The sequence below is a fragment of the Aedes albopictus genome, chromosome 2 (assembly GCF_035046485.1).
Source record: "Aedes albopictus strain Foshan chromosome 2, AalbF5, whole genome shotgun sequence".
NCBI lineage: Eukaryota > Metazoa > Arthropoda > Insecta > Diptera > Culicidae > Aedes > Aedes albopictus.
Genome location: NC_085137.1, coordinates 294931877 through 294946840, shown reverse-complemented (window position 1 = coordinate 294946840; position 14964 = coordinate 294931877). Strand labels below are relative to the sequence as shown.

General features: G+C 36.6%; 1 protein-coding gene across 3 annotated transcripts in view; it reads left to right on the top strand.

Moving 5' to 3' along the window:
• LOC109414264 (lebercilin-like protein) overlaps positions 1–14964 on the top strand; it is a 28093-nt gene that overhangs the window by 5306 nt on the left and 7823 nt on the right. For 2 of the 3 annotated variants that reach the window (XM_062848813.1, XM_029879683.2), the window contains 3 exons: positions 3966–4170; positions 4233–4489; positions 4552–4771. In XM_062848813.1, the coding sequence (XP_062704797.1) occupies positions 3966–4170; positions 4233–4489; positions 4552–4771 (682 nt within the window). Of the gene's footprint in view, positions 1–3425; positions 3799–3965; positions 4171–4232; positions 4490–4551; positions 4772–14964 lie in introns of those variants that run through there. The other variant, XM_029879682.2, reaches the window with a different exon arrangement.

The window sequence follows — 14964 nt, the reverse complement described above, 5'->3', positions numbered from 1 at the left end:
ATCGGGTTTTCATACATTGTGAACGGGGACTTGGGCGCTTGGCTAGGGACTTGAAACGTCAAAAAACGCAGTAGGCAAGACAAAGTTTGCCGGGGACAGCTAGTTTCTTGTAAAATTAATGCAGGAATTTTGTATCAGAAATCCTGAATATATCTACCCATAAAAAAAAGAAATCATGAATATATCTGTAGCCAAATTTGTTACAGGAATCTATAGGAGATGTTTGTTGAAATATCACACGTGCATGAAAGAAATTTTCAAAGAAACCCTAAATGAATTCAGAATCGAGAAATTTCAACGAAACTTATGTGAAAAACTGTTGACAACTACAAGTGAATAATGTGCTGGCAAACCTGTTAGGATTCGTGCAAAACTTTGAAAGCAATTTAAAAATGAAATTTTCAAGGCAAATGATGTATTTTTGAATTATTGAATTTCTAAGGTTATTAGTCAAATATTTGACAAGGGAAGAACTCAAGAAACAACATCTGAAACTAATGAAAATTCGATCGAGTCAAATAAGATGTTTAAGCACTGGTTTCTTTTTGGACAAATATTTGATCCTGTGAACTGGGATCTTAAGAAATTTGAAAACATTTTTGTATTAGGTAGTTTTTTACTTCATAAATGAAAGCTTGGTTGAACATGAGCATTAGACCTGTTCACTTTGAAACTTTTTTTCTCCGATTCTCCGTGACACATCAAATTATCAATCCACATGTAAAACCAAGTCTTCAGTCCAAAATTGGGCCAAATTGATGAAGATTTAAAGGTGTATCAAATCGATTTTGTGTTTTTTTAGCCGTTTTCACAGAAATTTTCTCAGAAATTCACAAAATTGCTCCGAAAAGATGCCGAAGAGACCGTTAAGATATAGTTAGAACAATACTCTACAACTTTGCCGAAGACACTACGGAGTTAAATTACGTATTTCGAAGTTATTCAACAATTTTAGTTAAAAAATCACGAAAAAACACGATATTTTTACGATTTTACATATAAAAGTCATGTAATTTTACATTGTTTTAGGTGACTAAATTAATTAGCGATTACTCCTTTGTATAACGAACATTTCGTCCATACATCGTTTTTGTGTAGGAATTCGTTTTCATTGACTAATTATCAAAAGTATGTCACGTTGATACTAAAAATCGCACAGAGTTACCAGCATGAATTAAAACAAAGTTACCCATGATTAAGACGTCATGCCATCGTATTCTAATGTCTTTTGATTTAAATATCAGAAATGGTGCAGATGGTAAGGCTCGAGCTTGCGGATCAGAAGGTCCCAGGTTCAAGCTCAAATACATGATAAACTTTTTTTTCTTTTTTTTAGGATGATGAATCTGCCATGACTTACACGCAATCTCCCAAATAATAATGATCGGGACCTGCCAATTAAGCTCATTCCAGGACAAGCTAGATATTTACTTTACTTGTTGAGAATAAATCGTGTCGACGAGATCAGCTGGGTGAATCTGTTTGATAATGATCAATTTAGCTAAAACAATTCAATACGATGATGGAATTGCTTCTGGATGCAACATTTTACAGACAACTGGGGGTGGAGCTTACTTGTTATCTATCTACCCATAAATCAGCACAACTACACGATGAAGAGAAACTTCATTCTTACTATGCACTCTAGGGTTCCGAAACAATGTCATGATGCCAAATTGCAATGAGATGCAGTGCGTAGTTTCATCAACTTATAGCAGGATCGAGATGCAAAAAAATCCTATTCAAGGACTCGAACCTTGAATCTTCGAATCCACAATCGCATGCTCAACCAACTTCACCAAATTTAAACTGATGCAGATGAGACAAAGAAGTGTAATGACGTTCAAATCATGGGTAACTTTGTTTTATTGTATGCTGGCAACTCTGTACAATTTTTAGTATCAACGTGACAAACTTTTGATAATTAGTCAATGAAAACGAATTTCTACACTAAAATGATGTATGGACGAAATGTTCGTTACACATAGGAGCAATAGGTCATAAAATTAGTCACCTAAAACAATGTAAAATTACATGACTTTTACATGAAATATCGTAAAAGTATTGTATTTTTTGGTGATTTTTTAACGAAAATTGTTGAATAATTTTGAAATACGCAATTTAAACACCGTAGTGTCTTCGGCAAAGTTGTAGAGTATTATTCTAACTATATTTTAACGGTATTTTCGGTACCTTTTTGGTGCAATTTTCTGGATATTGAAGTACATTTCCGTAAAAATGCTCGAAAAACACAAAATCGATTTGATACACCTCTAAACCTTTATCAATTTGGCTCAATTTTGGACTGAAGCCTTGTTTTTGCATGTGGATTGATAATTTGATGTGACACGGGTAGGTCAAAAAAAGTGAGCAGGTCTAATGAGCATCCATCGGAATTTCAGAAAAACTGGAGTTGCCCGGAGGATTTGTTTTGTTTTGTCAAAACCTACAAAGAGATAATTGGCATAAAAAATCGAATATACTACCCCTCCCCCTTTGCCAAATATAAGAAATAGTAGTTTACGCAACAAGGTGCAGAATGAAGATTTTTACAGCACGAGTCGTACATTTATCCAACGAGGCTTGTCGAGTTGGATAATTACGACGAGTGCTGCAAAAATCGAGTTCTGCACCGAGTTGCGTACAACGTTTTTTGCAATTTCATAAATTACCGCTTGAGGATAGTTTTTAACAAAACTTTTCCATCAAACTGCTCACTGATGTTCATAGCCTTGTTAAAAAATATCTGATCATAGCAGGTTATACTGTGTAGTTGACACAATTTTTCAAAACTGCGTCCAGAAAGCATCAAGAAGTTGATCAAAACAGAAAACAGTGCTGTAATGGTTCATTACGCAACGCAAATCAGTGCTGTAATGAACCTTTACAGCACTTGAGCACTGTTTACTTAGTGTGGGAAAGTAGGCCTTTTCCTGTCAGATTTGCGTGAGGTAAAACAGCCTATTAAGATGAGAAATTGCAAAAAAAAAGTTACATAACGTATTTCGATTACCACTTGTAGTCTTCCTCTGATTCAGTACGAAATTAAAAAGGTATAAATCTGATAACACTCAATCGAAGAGGGTATTCTGCTTTCGAGGGTTCGAAAAAAAACGTTACAAGACACTTTGCAGATCAAATGGTAAAGAACATTTAAGGTAATGACGGTGGAGGATGCACTAAGGTAGGCTCTGTTTCAGCTGGGTCGTAAACCCAAAAAAAAAGAAGAAAGATAACATTTGCTCAAATTGCAAGAAATTCATAGACATAAGTTTCTGTTTAAGGTAGTTTTCATACTTTTAGGTTACAACACTTAACTCGTTAAAATAAAATGGATTTTGCTACTTATTTAGAAAAGCAATTTCATACCTTTGGTACACAGTGTTATAAATCGAGAATTCATTTCTTGCAATCTTTGGCAGAAATATGCTTTCATTTCTTGTATTTAAACAAAGGCATAACAACGGCAAATTTCTTATAGTTACGGCCTGTTACGGCAATCAGGGGGAATTTGTATATGTGAATGTTGGTATAGTTACCATAGCCATTACTTAAACGAAAGCGAATGCAGTGACTATCATCATATACCCACGAATTGTACGTACTGCATTAACCTTCGTTTTTAGTAGTCTATCACACCCTCGCTTGCTAGGTCGTTAATAATTGATCAAGGATCTTGATTAGTGACAGCAGGAGACAGCTTGACATATCAAGGAGGAATTATAACTGGAATATTTTATCGATTTACAAATATTCGACTGCTAATCAATTGCATTTAAACATAAGCTGAAACATGAGGTATTCGCAAAGCACAAATAGCGTTATACACCATATTTAATGTAAAATGCTTTTTACTTTTTAGATTTTTGCTGCTTACTTTTCATTTTGCCTTCAACACATAATAATTGAATTTAATTGATTAAAATTTAACATCATAGATAACACAAATGATCATATTATTTCAGAATTTCAATGCGAAGCATGGAAAGTTTGTACTCCAACAAGAGTTCAAACTTTTCCGCACTTCACCGGCGAAAAGCGGCCGCTGCCCGGCAACCGGCAATTGTGATAGCCTCCAGCAGCGATGTACGACACCGGGTGATGTCGGCGCGAATGTTGCGCTTCAAACAGCTACAAAATCAATTGGAAGTGGCACATCATCAGATAGCTGTAAGTTAAACTTTGCTACGAATAAACTTTCTGCACCTTAACAAATATTTAAATACCGACAGGAGTTAACAAAGGATAACCGTTTGCTAAGAGCTCTACAAAAACGTCAAGATTCCGCCTTATCCAAGTATGAAAACTCAAACGCGGAGTTACCTAAACTGCTACATTCACATGCAGAAGAAATTCGAACCTATCAAACGAAGTACCGGAATCTACAAAACCAGAACAAAGAGTTGTTGAACAAGTTGAAGCAAAAGGATGCGCAAATATTGACTATTAGTGATCAAAATAAGCACCTTATTCAATTGAATAAGGATAAGTAAGGGTTTCCATGTAGTATTGGAATTGAATGTTGTGTATTATTTATTTTTTATTCAACAGACACCTTGAAGAACGTGAAAGGCTTGCAGAGCGAGTACGTGATCTGGAAGCTAGGCTAATAGAGAAGGATAATGACAATAAATTGCTAGTTAGACGACTGCAGCTTGAATCGAAGAATTTCAAAGGACAGCTTCAACACGAAGTTCTGAAGCAGCGAGAGATCGCACAGAAGTTGGAGCGAGCGCATCACGAAATTCAGCGACTCAATTCAGTTATCGAGGTTAGTATAAGCTAATTCAATAATGTTTTCATCATCGGTGTAAATAAGGGAGGTCTTGGCAGGACTTAGATCACCATGGATTGAGTTAAAAACAGTTTTCCGTCTATCTTTAGATGACCATTCAGCTGCGTAGATGAAAATATATAAAATATTATAATTTATAATATAGATTGTCCCATAATGAAAATAATCGCAAGTCAGTCTTATCTCGAACTTCTTCACTCTTTAAAACAAAACTGAACCATGTTTATGACAATGTTATATTTTTCACAGCTATGTGTTCACGTTTCAAACAATTTGTAAATGTTTTATGATGATCACTCATAATTTCAAATTATGGCGACGGGCATGCGGTAGGCGGCGTGAGTCGTCTAAGCGTTTCACAACTTCGTAGGTGATTCCCGCTCCAGTCCGTGAAAACTTTCTTCTAACGGAAATTTCTCCACTTGACCGTTGTGTGTTTCGTGTGTTGTCCGATGTCGTGTTTGTGATCGTTCAGTCTGTGAAACCTCTGGTTGAAGATGGTGTAGTGTCTTTTTAACTGGGTTACAACTAGGAAAGATCCCCAGTATTCCTTAAGAATGCCCTGCCCGCAGTTCAAATCCGGCTTTGACCACCTTCTGGATGCTGGGGTCGTCATTAAGTGCAGCGAGCTCGTTCATTCATCTCTGCTACATACCATTCTCCTGCACACCGCCAAAGATCGTCCTTAGCTCGCAGGTCCTCCTCGAGCATGGTCCATGTCTTGTGTCCGTAGAAGACCACCGGTCTTATTGGCGTTTTGTACATGATGCACTTGGTGCGTGGGTGAGTCTTTTTAGACCGCAGCTTCTTCTGGAGTCCGTAGTAGGCACCAAGGTATTTACATATTCTAAGGTAGTCTTAGATGTCAAAACTGGCTGAGCGGCCATTATTTTTTCACCGTGAGAAATTCTGAAAACAAACACCCCCCTCAGCAAATTCCTTTGAAATTTGGCTTCCTCTGCTTTTCTCCACAAACTAAACGTCTTGCTTAACCTTCCATTATATAAAAACCTTGGTAGGCACGACTTCCACTGATGATACGCATTCGTATTTCACGGCTAGGTAGCATTGCTGTCAGCCGTCAGTAGGGATCCGAAATAAACGAACTCCTCCGACCACCACTTCGAAGGTATATCCGTCTATCGTCACATTACTACCTAGACGGACTCGGTCCTGTTCGGTTCCGCCTACCAGCATGTACACGCAAAAAAATTTTGCAGTTGAAAATACTATTTCAGGGGGTTAACTTGACAGCAATGTACCCACGTTTTTCAGCAGACAATATGACGCTATTATCCTTACCAAATATGTGGTCATTTTTACCATATTCAAAATGTTGTGCGTTGCAGTAATTTTTACCATGTTTGCAGTGTTTATATTTTACTACAGAAATGGTTGAGCTAACCATTGTTGCGCTTACTGAATATATCTCGGTCATGGTAAATTTAATAATGTTTAACTATTTTTATACTGCGGGGTTCTGTGATACATGGCAAATTAGAAGATATGCTCTATTTTTATTTATTGAAATAGAAACCAAATGTTTTCTAATTAGCGTACTCCTTTGGCCAAGCGTCTGGCTTTGACTTATACGACTTTGCCATAGGAATATGCTAAATTAGTACATTTGATCACTATTTCAATAACTAGAGCCTCTAACGCATATTGTGAGAAGCAAATTGGCACATAAACATTATTTATTTATTTATTTAAAATAGCAAAATCACTTAGTCGAACAGCATTACATGCTTTTTATGAGACAGAATCCGGATGGATTTGCAGTAGTGAGATGGTTAAGCAGTCTGAATGCTCGATCATTTGACAGTGGACCTTGTACTTCTCGTTCCCGGAACATTTACCGCATAGCAATCCAGGCACTTGCTGACCTGGAGCGACTTCACCTCATCCGGATTGTCCGGGTGTGCTGCACAATACAATTTGCTGCTGTAATGAATTCTAGCAACTTATTTCAACTCACTCAGACTACATGTAATATAAACTCACCTTCATGATTTTCCGCTGATAAAAAGTCTCGCTGCAAGATTTTTTTTGACTATTTAACACACAATTATTAAATTAAGTGATACAAACAAACCGACAGCAACAAATCGGCAGACCACTTGTCAAAATGGCGAACGTCAAGTGCACAGTAAAGTACCATGTTTGTGGTACAATCGAATACAAAATATGGTCAGCTGAAAATTGCCGGTGCAACACGCTTGAGACAACCATGGACATGGTAAAATAGGTCCCAAAAGTACAACGATAGTAAAACGCATAGTAAGCGTTACTGCAAAAGCAGTACTTTCGTTGGAAAAATGCGTAGTACAATTAACTATATTATGTAGTCTATACCAGTATTACAATTTCTCAAAGAACATAGTATCTATCACTACATTTCGGTTAAGTTGACCAATTTGTTTGTCAATCTCAATGTGAAGAGCCATAGTAAATTTTACAACAACTTTGTATTCATATTTACCGTAAGATTTCTTTCTGTGTATGTATTTTGTTTCGTCCGACCAGTTCGACCTTTGCTACTTCGCGTTTCAGGCGGGTTTACAGTTCTGCCACCGTCCCAAACGTTCTGGCGATAATGTCAATGTCGTCCGCAAAACACACAAATGTTGTGGTATAAATTACAAGAATTAAGTTGAGTGGTTCGAAATAGCGGCTAACCAAAACTAAAAAAAAAACACTTCTCTCCAGAATGACAAAAAAGCGAACTATAATTGACTATATAAACAATCGGACATTCTTATTTTCTTCGATTTGGGAAAAAGTGCTTTTTTAGTTCTGGAACATTTGCCATTCTTAATTGGGCCTTAAGGCTCAAATATCCATCATTCAGTCATCAGCAATCATCAATATTCAAAAACAGTTTTCTTCCTCTAAGTCACAAAGCCGTCATTGAAAATTATTTCACTGTTATTCAGATGGTGGCCAGAGTGCAGTGATAGTTCTTTTAACATTGGTTGAGATTTCAGCGAGAAAACTACTGTTGAGATTTTACTAAACGATGATGGTTTGTTTTCTCTTAAGGTCCTTCTAAGGGTCTCTAGTTAGCCTAGTAGTCCGGAGACGGCGGGTTCGATTCCCATTCCGGTCGAGAAAATTTTCTCGACTCCCTAAGCATAGTGTATCATTGTACTTGTCACACAATGTACAAATTCATAACTGCATAACAGTCACATTCGGCAAAAGTAGGCATTAGAAAAAATGGAGCTCATAGTTTGTATGGGAAATTTCAAAAAAAATGGCAAAAATTCAAAATTAATCCTTTTGCAATATAATTTTCTATAGTGACACATTCTACCGTGACGTTACAACGTTTTGACGTATTCGTAGTCAGATTTTTCACTATAACTCATGAAAACGAGCGTAAACCTTAAAATATTTTTTTATATTCGGATTCCTTGTAAAATTTCTGATATATTTGACCTATTGAACATTTAGTTTTCGTTAGAAAAACGTGTTCAAAATTCGTATTTGCAGTGTGACGTTACAACGCGCTAGAATCCGACCATCTCTAACGCGCTACCAACATCTTAAAAAATCTGCTCGGATTTTTATGATATTCTGATTTGTTTTCCACCATTGAAATTTATTGGTTTGTTCTTCAATTCAATGGAGTAAAACATTTAAATTTCGGATTTGTTTTTGGATAATCGACTTTTACATTTCGTGACGTTACAACGCCCGCTCAGTTTCAAACAGGGTTCTGCTCGCGTTGTAACGTCACGAAAATGCACATCATGAATCTCATCAGAATCAGAATAATTAGCCAAATTTACCCGAATTTGTGAATACATCATTGCATTATCTTCACTGCTTCAAGGAGGACTTTATTCTATTGAAAATCCGTTTTGTGATAAATGGCTCGGAGGGCCAAGTTATTGCTATCAGTATTCATATCTTCATGAAGGTTAATGACACCGGCACCCATCTTCGCTTTAGTATCACCCATATTCTTCTAGTTTTGTTCCAAAGACTAGCGCGCTGAGATCCACTATTTTACACCACCAGATATTTAAAATTTTCAGCAAATAACTCATCACGCCGTCGAGATAAGACACATTCTACCGTGACGTTACAACGTTTCTACGTATTCGTAGTCAGATTTTTCACTATAATTCATAAAAACGACTGTCAACCTCAAAATATTTTGTCATATTCAGATTCCTTGTAAAATGTCCGATATGTTTGGCCTATTTAACATAAAGTTTTCACTAGCAAAACTTGTTTAAAATGCGTATTTGTAGCGTGACGTTACAACGCGCTAGAATTTGACCCCCTCTTCCGTGCAGCCAACATCTTGAAAAATTTGCTCGGATTTTTATTTTAAACTGAAAATTTCTCCCACCATTGAAGTTTATTGGTTTGTTCTTCAATGCAGTGAAATAAAACATATACATTTCGGATTCGTTTTTGGATTTTTACATTTCGTGACGTTACAACGCCCGTTCAGTTTCAAACAGGGTTCTGCTCGCGTTGTAACGTCACGAAAGAGCGCATCATTTTAGAATCAGAATAATCAGCCAAAATTCCCCGAATTTGTGAATATATTATTGCATTATTTTCACTGCTCCAAGAGCAACTTTATTCTATTGAACATCCGTTTTGTGATAAATGGCTCGGAGCGCCAAGTTATAGCTATCAGCAGTATGAAAACTCCTTTATGAAGGTTAATGGTACCCATCTTCGGCTTAGTACGAACCATATTCATCCAATTTTGTCCCAAAGACTAAACCGTTGATATTCATTACTTCGCACCGCCAGATATTTAGATTTTGCAGCATAAAACTAATCATTAGCGTGGGTCATCGGAACCGTTTTCTCAGATCAAAGCTTTTTTGGTTCCGTTTCGGGTCCTGAGTATCTGTGCAAAATTTGAGAACGATCGGTTGCGTCTACACTTTCCGCATTGCAATTGAAATTTGTATGGGATTTTGTATGGGAAAACATACTTTTTTGCATTTCTGTTATAAGTTGAAAAAAATTGTCTGAAACTTTTTAACCGATACTGTAAAATGATAGCCTAGGATGTTCTGAAAAACTTTGTTGAAGACCGTAAAGCGATCCGATGCTTGTGAAAATTGTTATAACCAACGAACCGCATGCATGCGTTTATGTTTTAACATGTAAAGGAATAACAATAGCAACAAAATCATGCTGTTTCGGCAAGCAATGCCAACGCTATAACTTTTTTCATAAGCATCCGATCACTTCGCGGTCTTCGACAAAGTTTTTCAGGACACCCTAGGCTATGTTTTCACTTTATTAGTTACATGGTTTTAGAAAAATTCGAGCTTGTCATAAGAGAAATGCAAAAAAGTGTGTTTTCCCATGTAAAATCCCATACAAACTTTAAACGCGATGCGCAAAACGTAGACATAACCGATCGTGCTCAAATTTTGCACACTTATTTGGGTCCTAAAATGGGATCAAAAAAGCTTTGATCTGATGGGATACCTTTGAATTTTTCATTTTTCCATATAAACGATGACCCACTCTACTAATCATGCCGTCGAATTAAACATTTTTTCAATAATTTATGCAATGTCATTGATTCAATTTAAAACGTTTTAAGATGTGCGAGCAGTTATTGAACCAAATTCATACCTGAGGATCTGCATACCACTTAGGGGCATCAATTTCTGTGATTCCAGAGACAAATAGACCTAATTCTGACAAAATAACCAACCTCAGAGTCATAGTTATAATTACTTAGAGAGTTAGTTTCTTTGGCAAAGTTGTTTGATAAGTCAAAAACTTACAGGTGATTCTTGTTATATCAAAAATTAATATATCACTGACGTAATATTCATTCCATATATCTCAAGATCCTAACTATTTAGACAGTTGGTGTCCACGACAAAATTGTTTGGCTGGTCAAGAACTTTCAATTGATGGGCCGTTTGATTTCAAATCCTTCCACTAGGAGCCGCTAGAGGGCATACACATTTTTAGTTTTACATATCTCGGGATCGTGATTAATTGGAAAGATTGTTGCTTCATTAAAGTTGTTTGGTAGATCAAGGACTTTCAGTTTAATAGCCGAATGGTATTAATTACTGCCACACAGTGGTGGTAGTTGCAAATTTTCAAAAGCATGCCAATTTTATTAATTACCCAAAACACATTCAACAAGCCGTAACTTTATATAAAATATATCAAAAATTCTCAAATTTTGACTGATAGTTCCTCATCTTGTTATCTGTAATTTCTACAAATTTGGACTAGATTGGTTAGCTCTACACAAATATGGAACGCTTTAAGCAGAATCATATTTTTGACTGGTGTTCTATTAACTCTCATATCTCAGGAATAAGTGAATCAAATCAAATTAAATTTTGAAAGTTAAGAATTATATATTGATCTTTGATTACTATTTGATTTGAATACAATGTGTCCAAAGGGAAAAAAGTTGTAGCTTGTAGAATACTTTACAAGAAATTCTAATCCCTTTACTGCTTTTGCAAAATGGAAACTAACGTCTTCTAGTGGCAATATCTCGCATCTATTGATAAATCAACTGCAAGTCCTGAGATGTATGAAATTTTAAATTTGTAAGTTCTCTAGCGCCGCCTGTTGGTGGAACTTTAAATCCAACTATCCATCAACTGTAAGTCTTTTACCAACTTAATAACTTTATAATGCAGGAATTAAACGGCTACGCAGTCTTCAATACGGAAAACGAAGTTTATTGTTTGCCCGACGTTTCGACACTGGGGTTTTGTGTCGAACCGTCGGGCAAACAATAAACTTCGTTTTCCGTATTGAAGACTGCGTAGCCGTTTAATTCCTGCAGTAAACTTCTCAGTCGATCCGCCAAGAGATTTAGCTTTATAATTTCGTCAGTGTTTCATCGGTTGGCTTCTGATATCACAGAAATTTTTAGTTTGAGTGGTATTTGATGACGATTAAAAAAAAATACAATATCACAGTACAATTACATCGTAGATTTAGGCCAAACACCATCTCCCCCGTCCTTCAAAAGTCTACTTAGTTTATGAACGGGCAATGGTACGCAATTTATAAACGATATCTTGAAAAAGAGCTCATACACAACGAGAACGAAACTGTTTTGAATATAGAACTACGTTTGTCCAATTCAGAAGCCGTCCAAGCCAGAAAGATTTGGTCTTTTCCACAGAACTTTTTTTTCGTGACGTTACAACGCAAACTTCAACCAGATGAAACTCAGGCTTCCGCGAACCGATTTTCTTTCTTTTAATCTCATTTGAAACTTTTCGAGTACAAAGAGCATACAAAATATCAAATTTGTAACGTTTTCCGTTTTTGAATAAAATTTAAAAATGTTGATTTTTCGTGACGTTACAACGCAATAAAAACCCATACTATGATCAGCCATATTTCAGAGTTGTAAAGTCTTCCGATTAAAAATCTTTTTATGCTAAAAAATCTACATACATTTATCCACAAATGATGGAAGACTTTTGAAAAATCATTGTGTTGGTGTTTAAAATACGATAGTTTGGATGAAAAGTGTGCCTAGAAGACTTAAAATCACGATTTTAATGTTAATCTTAATCGTCGTTCAATTTATATTTATTGTCATAATAATATCATGTCGAACACATTTTTGGATAGCGAAAGTAATGTAGAATGTGATAAAAATGTCAAATATGCCATAACTTAACTTTGAAAAATTGGTATTGATGATACGGGGCCCGTAGAATGTGTCTAGTACTTCTTCTATGCTGGGTGAAGAGTTATAAAAATAATTAGATCAAGATATGATTGGCGGTACGCCAAATTTTCTAAGCTTGACAAACATGAGATGAGAGAATTGCCTAATAGGAAAGTTACATCAGCAAAGCTTTTAAATATGCAAATGCTATCCATGGGGTCATGTTTAGCATTTAATATGTATGGCAATGACTGGTTCTTACCTAGTAGGGGTACTACAAGACCACGTGGACAATTCGATTAAAGGCTTAAGGCGAAACTGGAAGCATTTCCTCACTTTTTAGTTTTTGATTTTTTATTTAATAACGAAGCAATATTTTCAAAATCGGTTTTCGTGCACATGTAGAGTATGGATCAAGTATTTTCTAATTTTTTTTTTTGTAGTGGAAAATGTTTTTCGTTTTTGCAGAAACCATTTTTGATCAAAAATATTCGAAAAAATGGTTTCTGCAAAAATGGAAAACATTTTCCACCTCAAAAAAAAATTTAGAAGATACCTTGATCCTTACTCTACATGTGCACGAAAACCGATTTTGAAAATATTGCTTCGTTATTTAATAAAAAAATCAAAAACCGAAAAAATGAGAAAATGCTTCCAGTTTCGCCTTTATTGGGAACTAGCTGTCCCGGCAAACGTCGTACTGCCTGCCTACTGTGTTTTTTGACATGCAGCTCCATAAGGACGTCCCCGGCGAAGTCATATGTATGGGAGCCCCCCGTTCCAGAGACCGGAGAGGTCCCGCACCAAGCTAAGAACCTTCCCCGGTCCCAACAGTACCCACATACAAAATCTCACACCGATCGGTTCAGTAGTTTCCGAATGCATAGCGGTCAGACAGACAGACAGACAGACCGACAGACAGACAGACAGACAGACGGAAATCCATTTTTATATATATAGATAGACTAGCTGACCCGACAAACTTTGTATCGCCCCATTTTAATTGTGGATCTTTCACTACGACACTTTAAATTGGTTTGGTTCTGATGGTTTTTAATATCTTCTGTTCCGGTAGAATCTTTTATGAAATCCCTGTAGGTGTTCCTGGTAAATTCCTCGAGGAATTGCTGGTAATTTAGTGGTATATCCTGGTGGAATTACTGAAGGAATCTCTTGAATTAATTTCTGGAGAAATCTCTGGAGGAATCCCTGGATTCTTAGAATAATTCGTGTATAAACTCCGATTGGATGATTTCCTGGAGAGATTCCTGGATAAATTGCCGTTTTTATTTTTTGAACGAATTATTGGATTAATTTTTGCAAGAATTCCTGAGATAATTTCCGCTGGAGCTCCTGGGGTAATTCCTGGTGGAATTTTAAAGGTATTCCTGGAGGAGTCCCCGAATCAAATCCTGAAGAAATGCCTGGATGAATCCCTGGAGGAATGCCTATGAAAATCCCTGGGGGAACTCCTGGAGGAATGCCTTTAGGTATTCCTAAAAGAATTTCCCCAGGAATTCCAACAGCGATCCCTAGAGGATTCCCTAGAGAGGTTCCTGAAGGAATCCCTGGAGACATATCTGTGCAAATTCCTGGAGGAATATCAAAAGAAATTCCTTGAGAAGTCTTCAGAGGAACTTCTGGAGGAATTCCTCGAGGATTTTCTTGAAGAATCGCTGGTAAACTTTCAGGTAGAATCCCTGGAGGAATCCTTTAAAGATTTTCTCGAGAAATTCCTGGAGGAATCCCTTATGGAATTTCTACAGGAATTTCATGAGGTATTTCTAGAAAATACATGGAGGAATCACTTGAGAAATCTCCAAAGGAACTTCTGGAGGAATCCCTGCAGAAATTCCATTAGGAATTTCCAGAGAAATTTCTGGAGGAATTCCTGGAAAAAATATTGGTGGAATCATCGGAAGAGTTCGTGGAAGAATCTTTAGAAGAATCCCTAAAGGAATTTCTGGTAAATACCTGGACCAATTCCTGAAGGAATTCCTGGAGGAAATTCTGGTGGGATTCCTGGAGAGATCTCTTGAAGCAATTCCTGGAGAAATCTCTGGAGGAATCCGTAGAGGAATATGTACCCCGGATGAGAAATTTCTGGAAAAATTCCTCAAGGAAATCCTGGAAGAATTCCCGGATAAATCCCTTGAAAAACTTCTGCAGGAGTTACTAAAGAAATTCTTGAAACAATTTCAAAAAGGAATCCCTGGAGGATTTTCTGGATCAATTTCTGGGTTAATTCTTGAGGTAATTCCTGGAGGTATTCTTTTTTTTTTCAATCCTCGATGAAATGCCTGGATGAAACCAGAATTCCTGAGTTAATATCTGCAGGAATTCCTGGGGTAATTCCTGGTGGAATTCCTTATATTCCTGGAGGAGTCCCAACATTAAATCCTGAAGGAATGCCTGGATGAATCCCTATAGAAATCCCTGGATGAATGCCTGGAGGTATTTCTAAAAGAATTCCTGGAGGAATTCCTAAAAGAGCAATGCTGCTCGTGGAGGAATT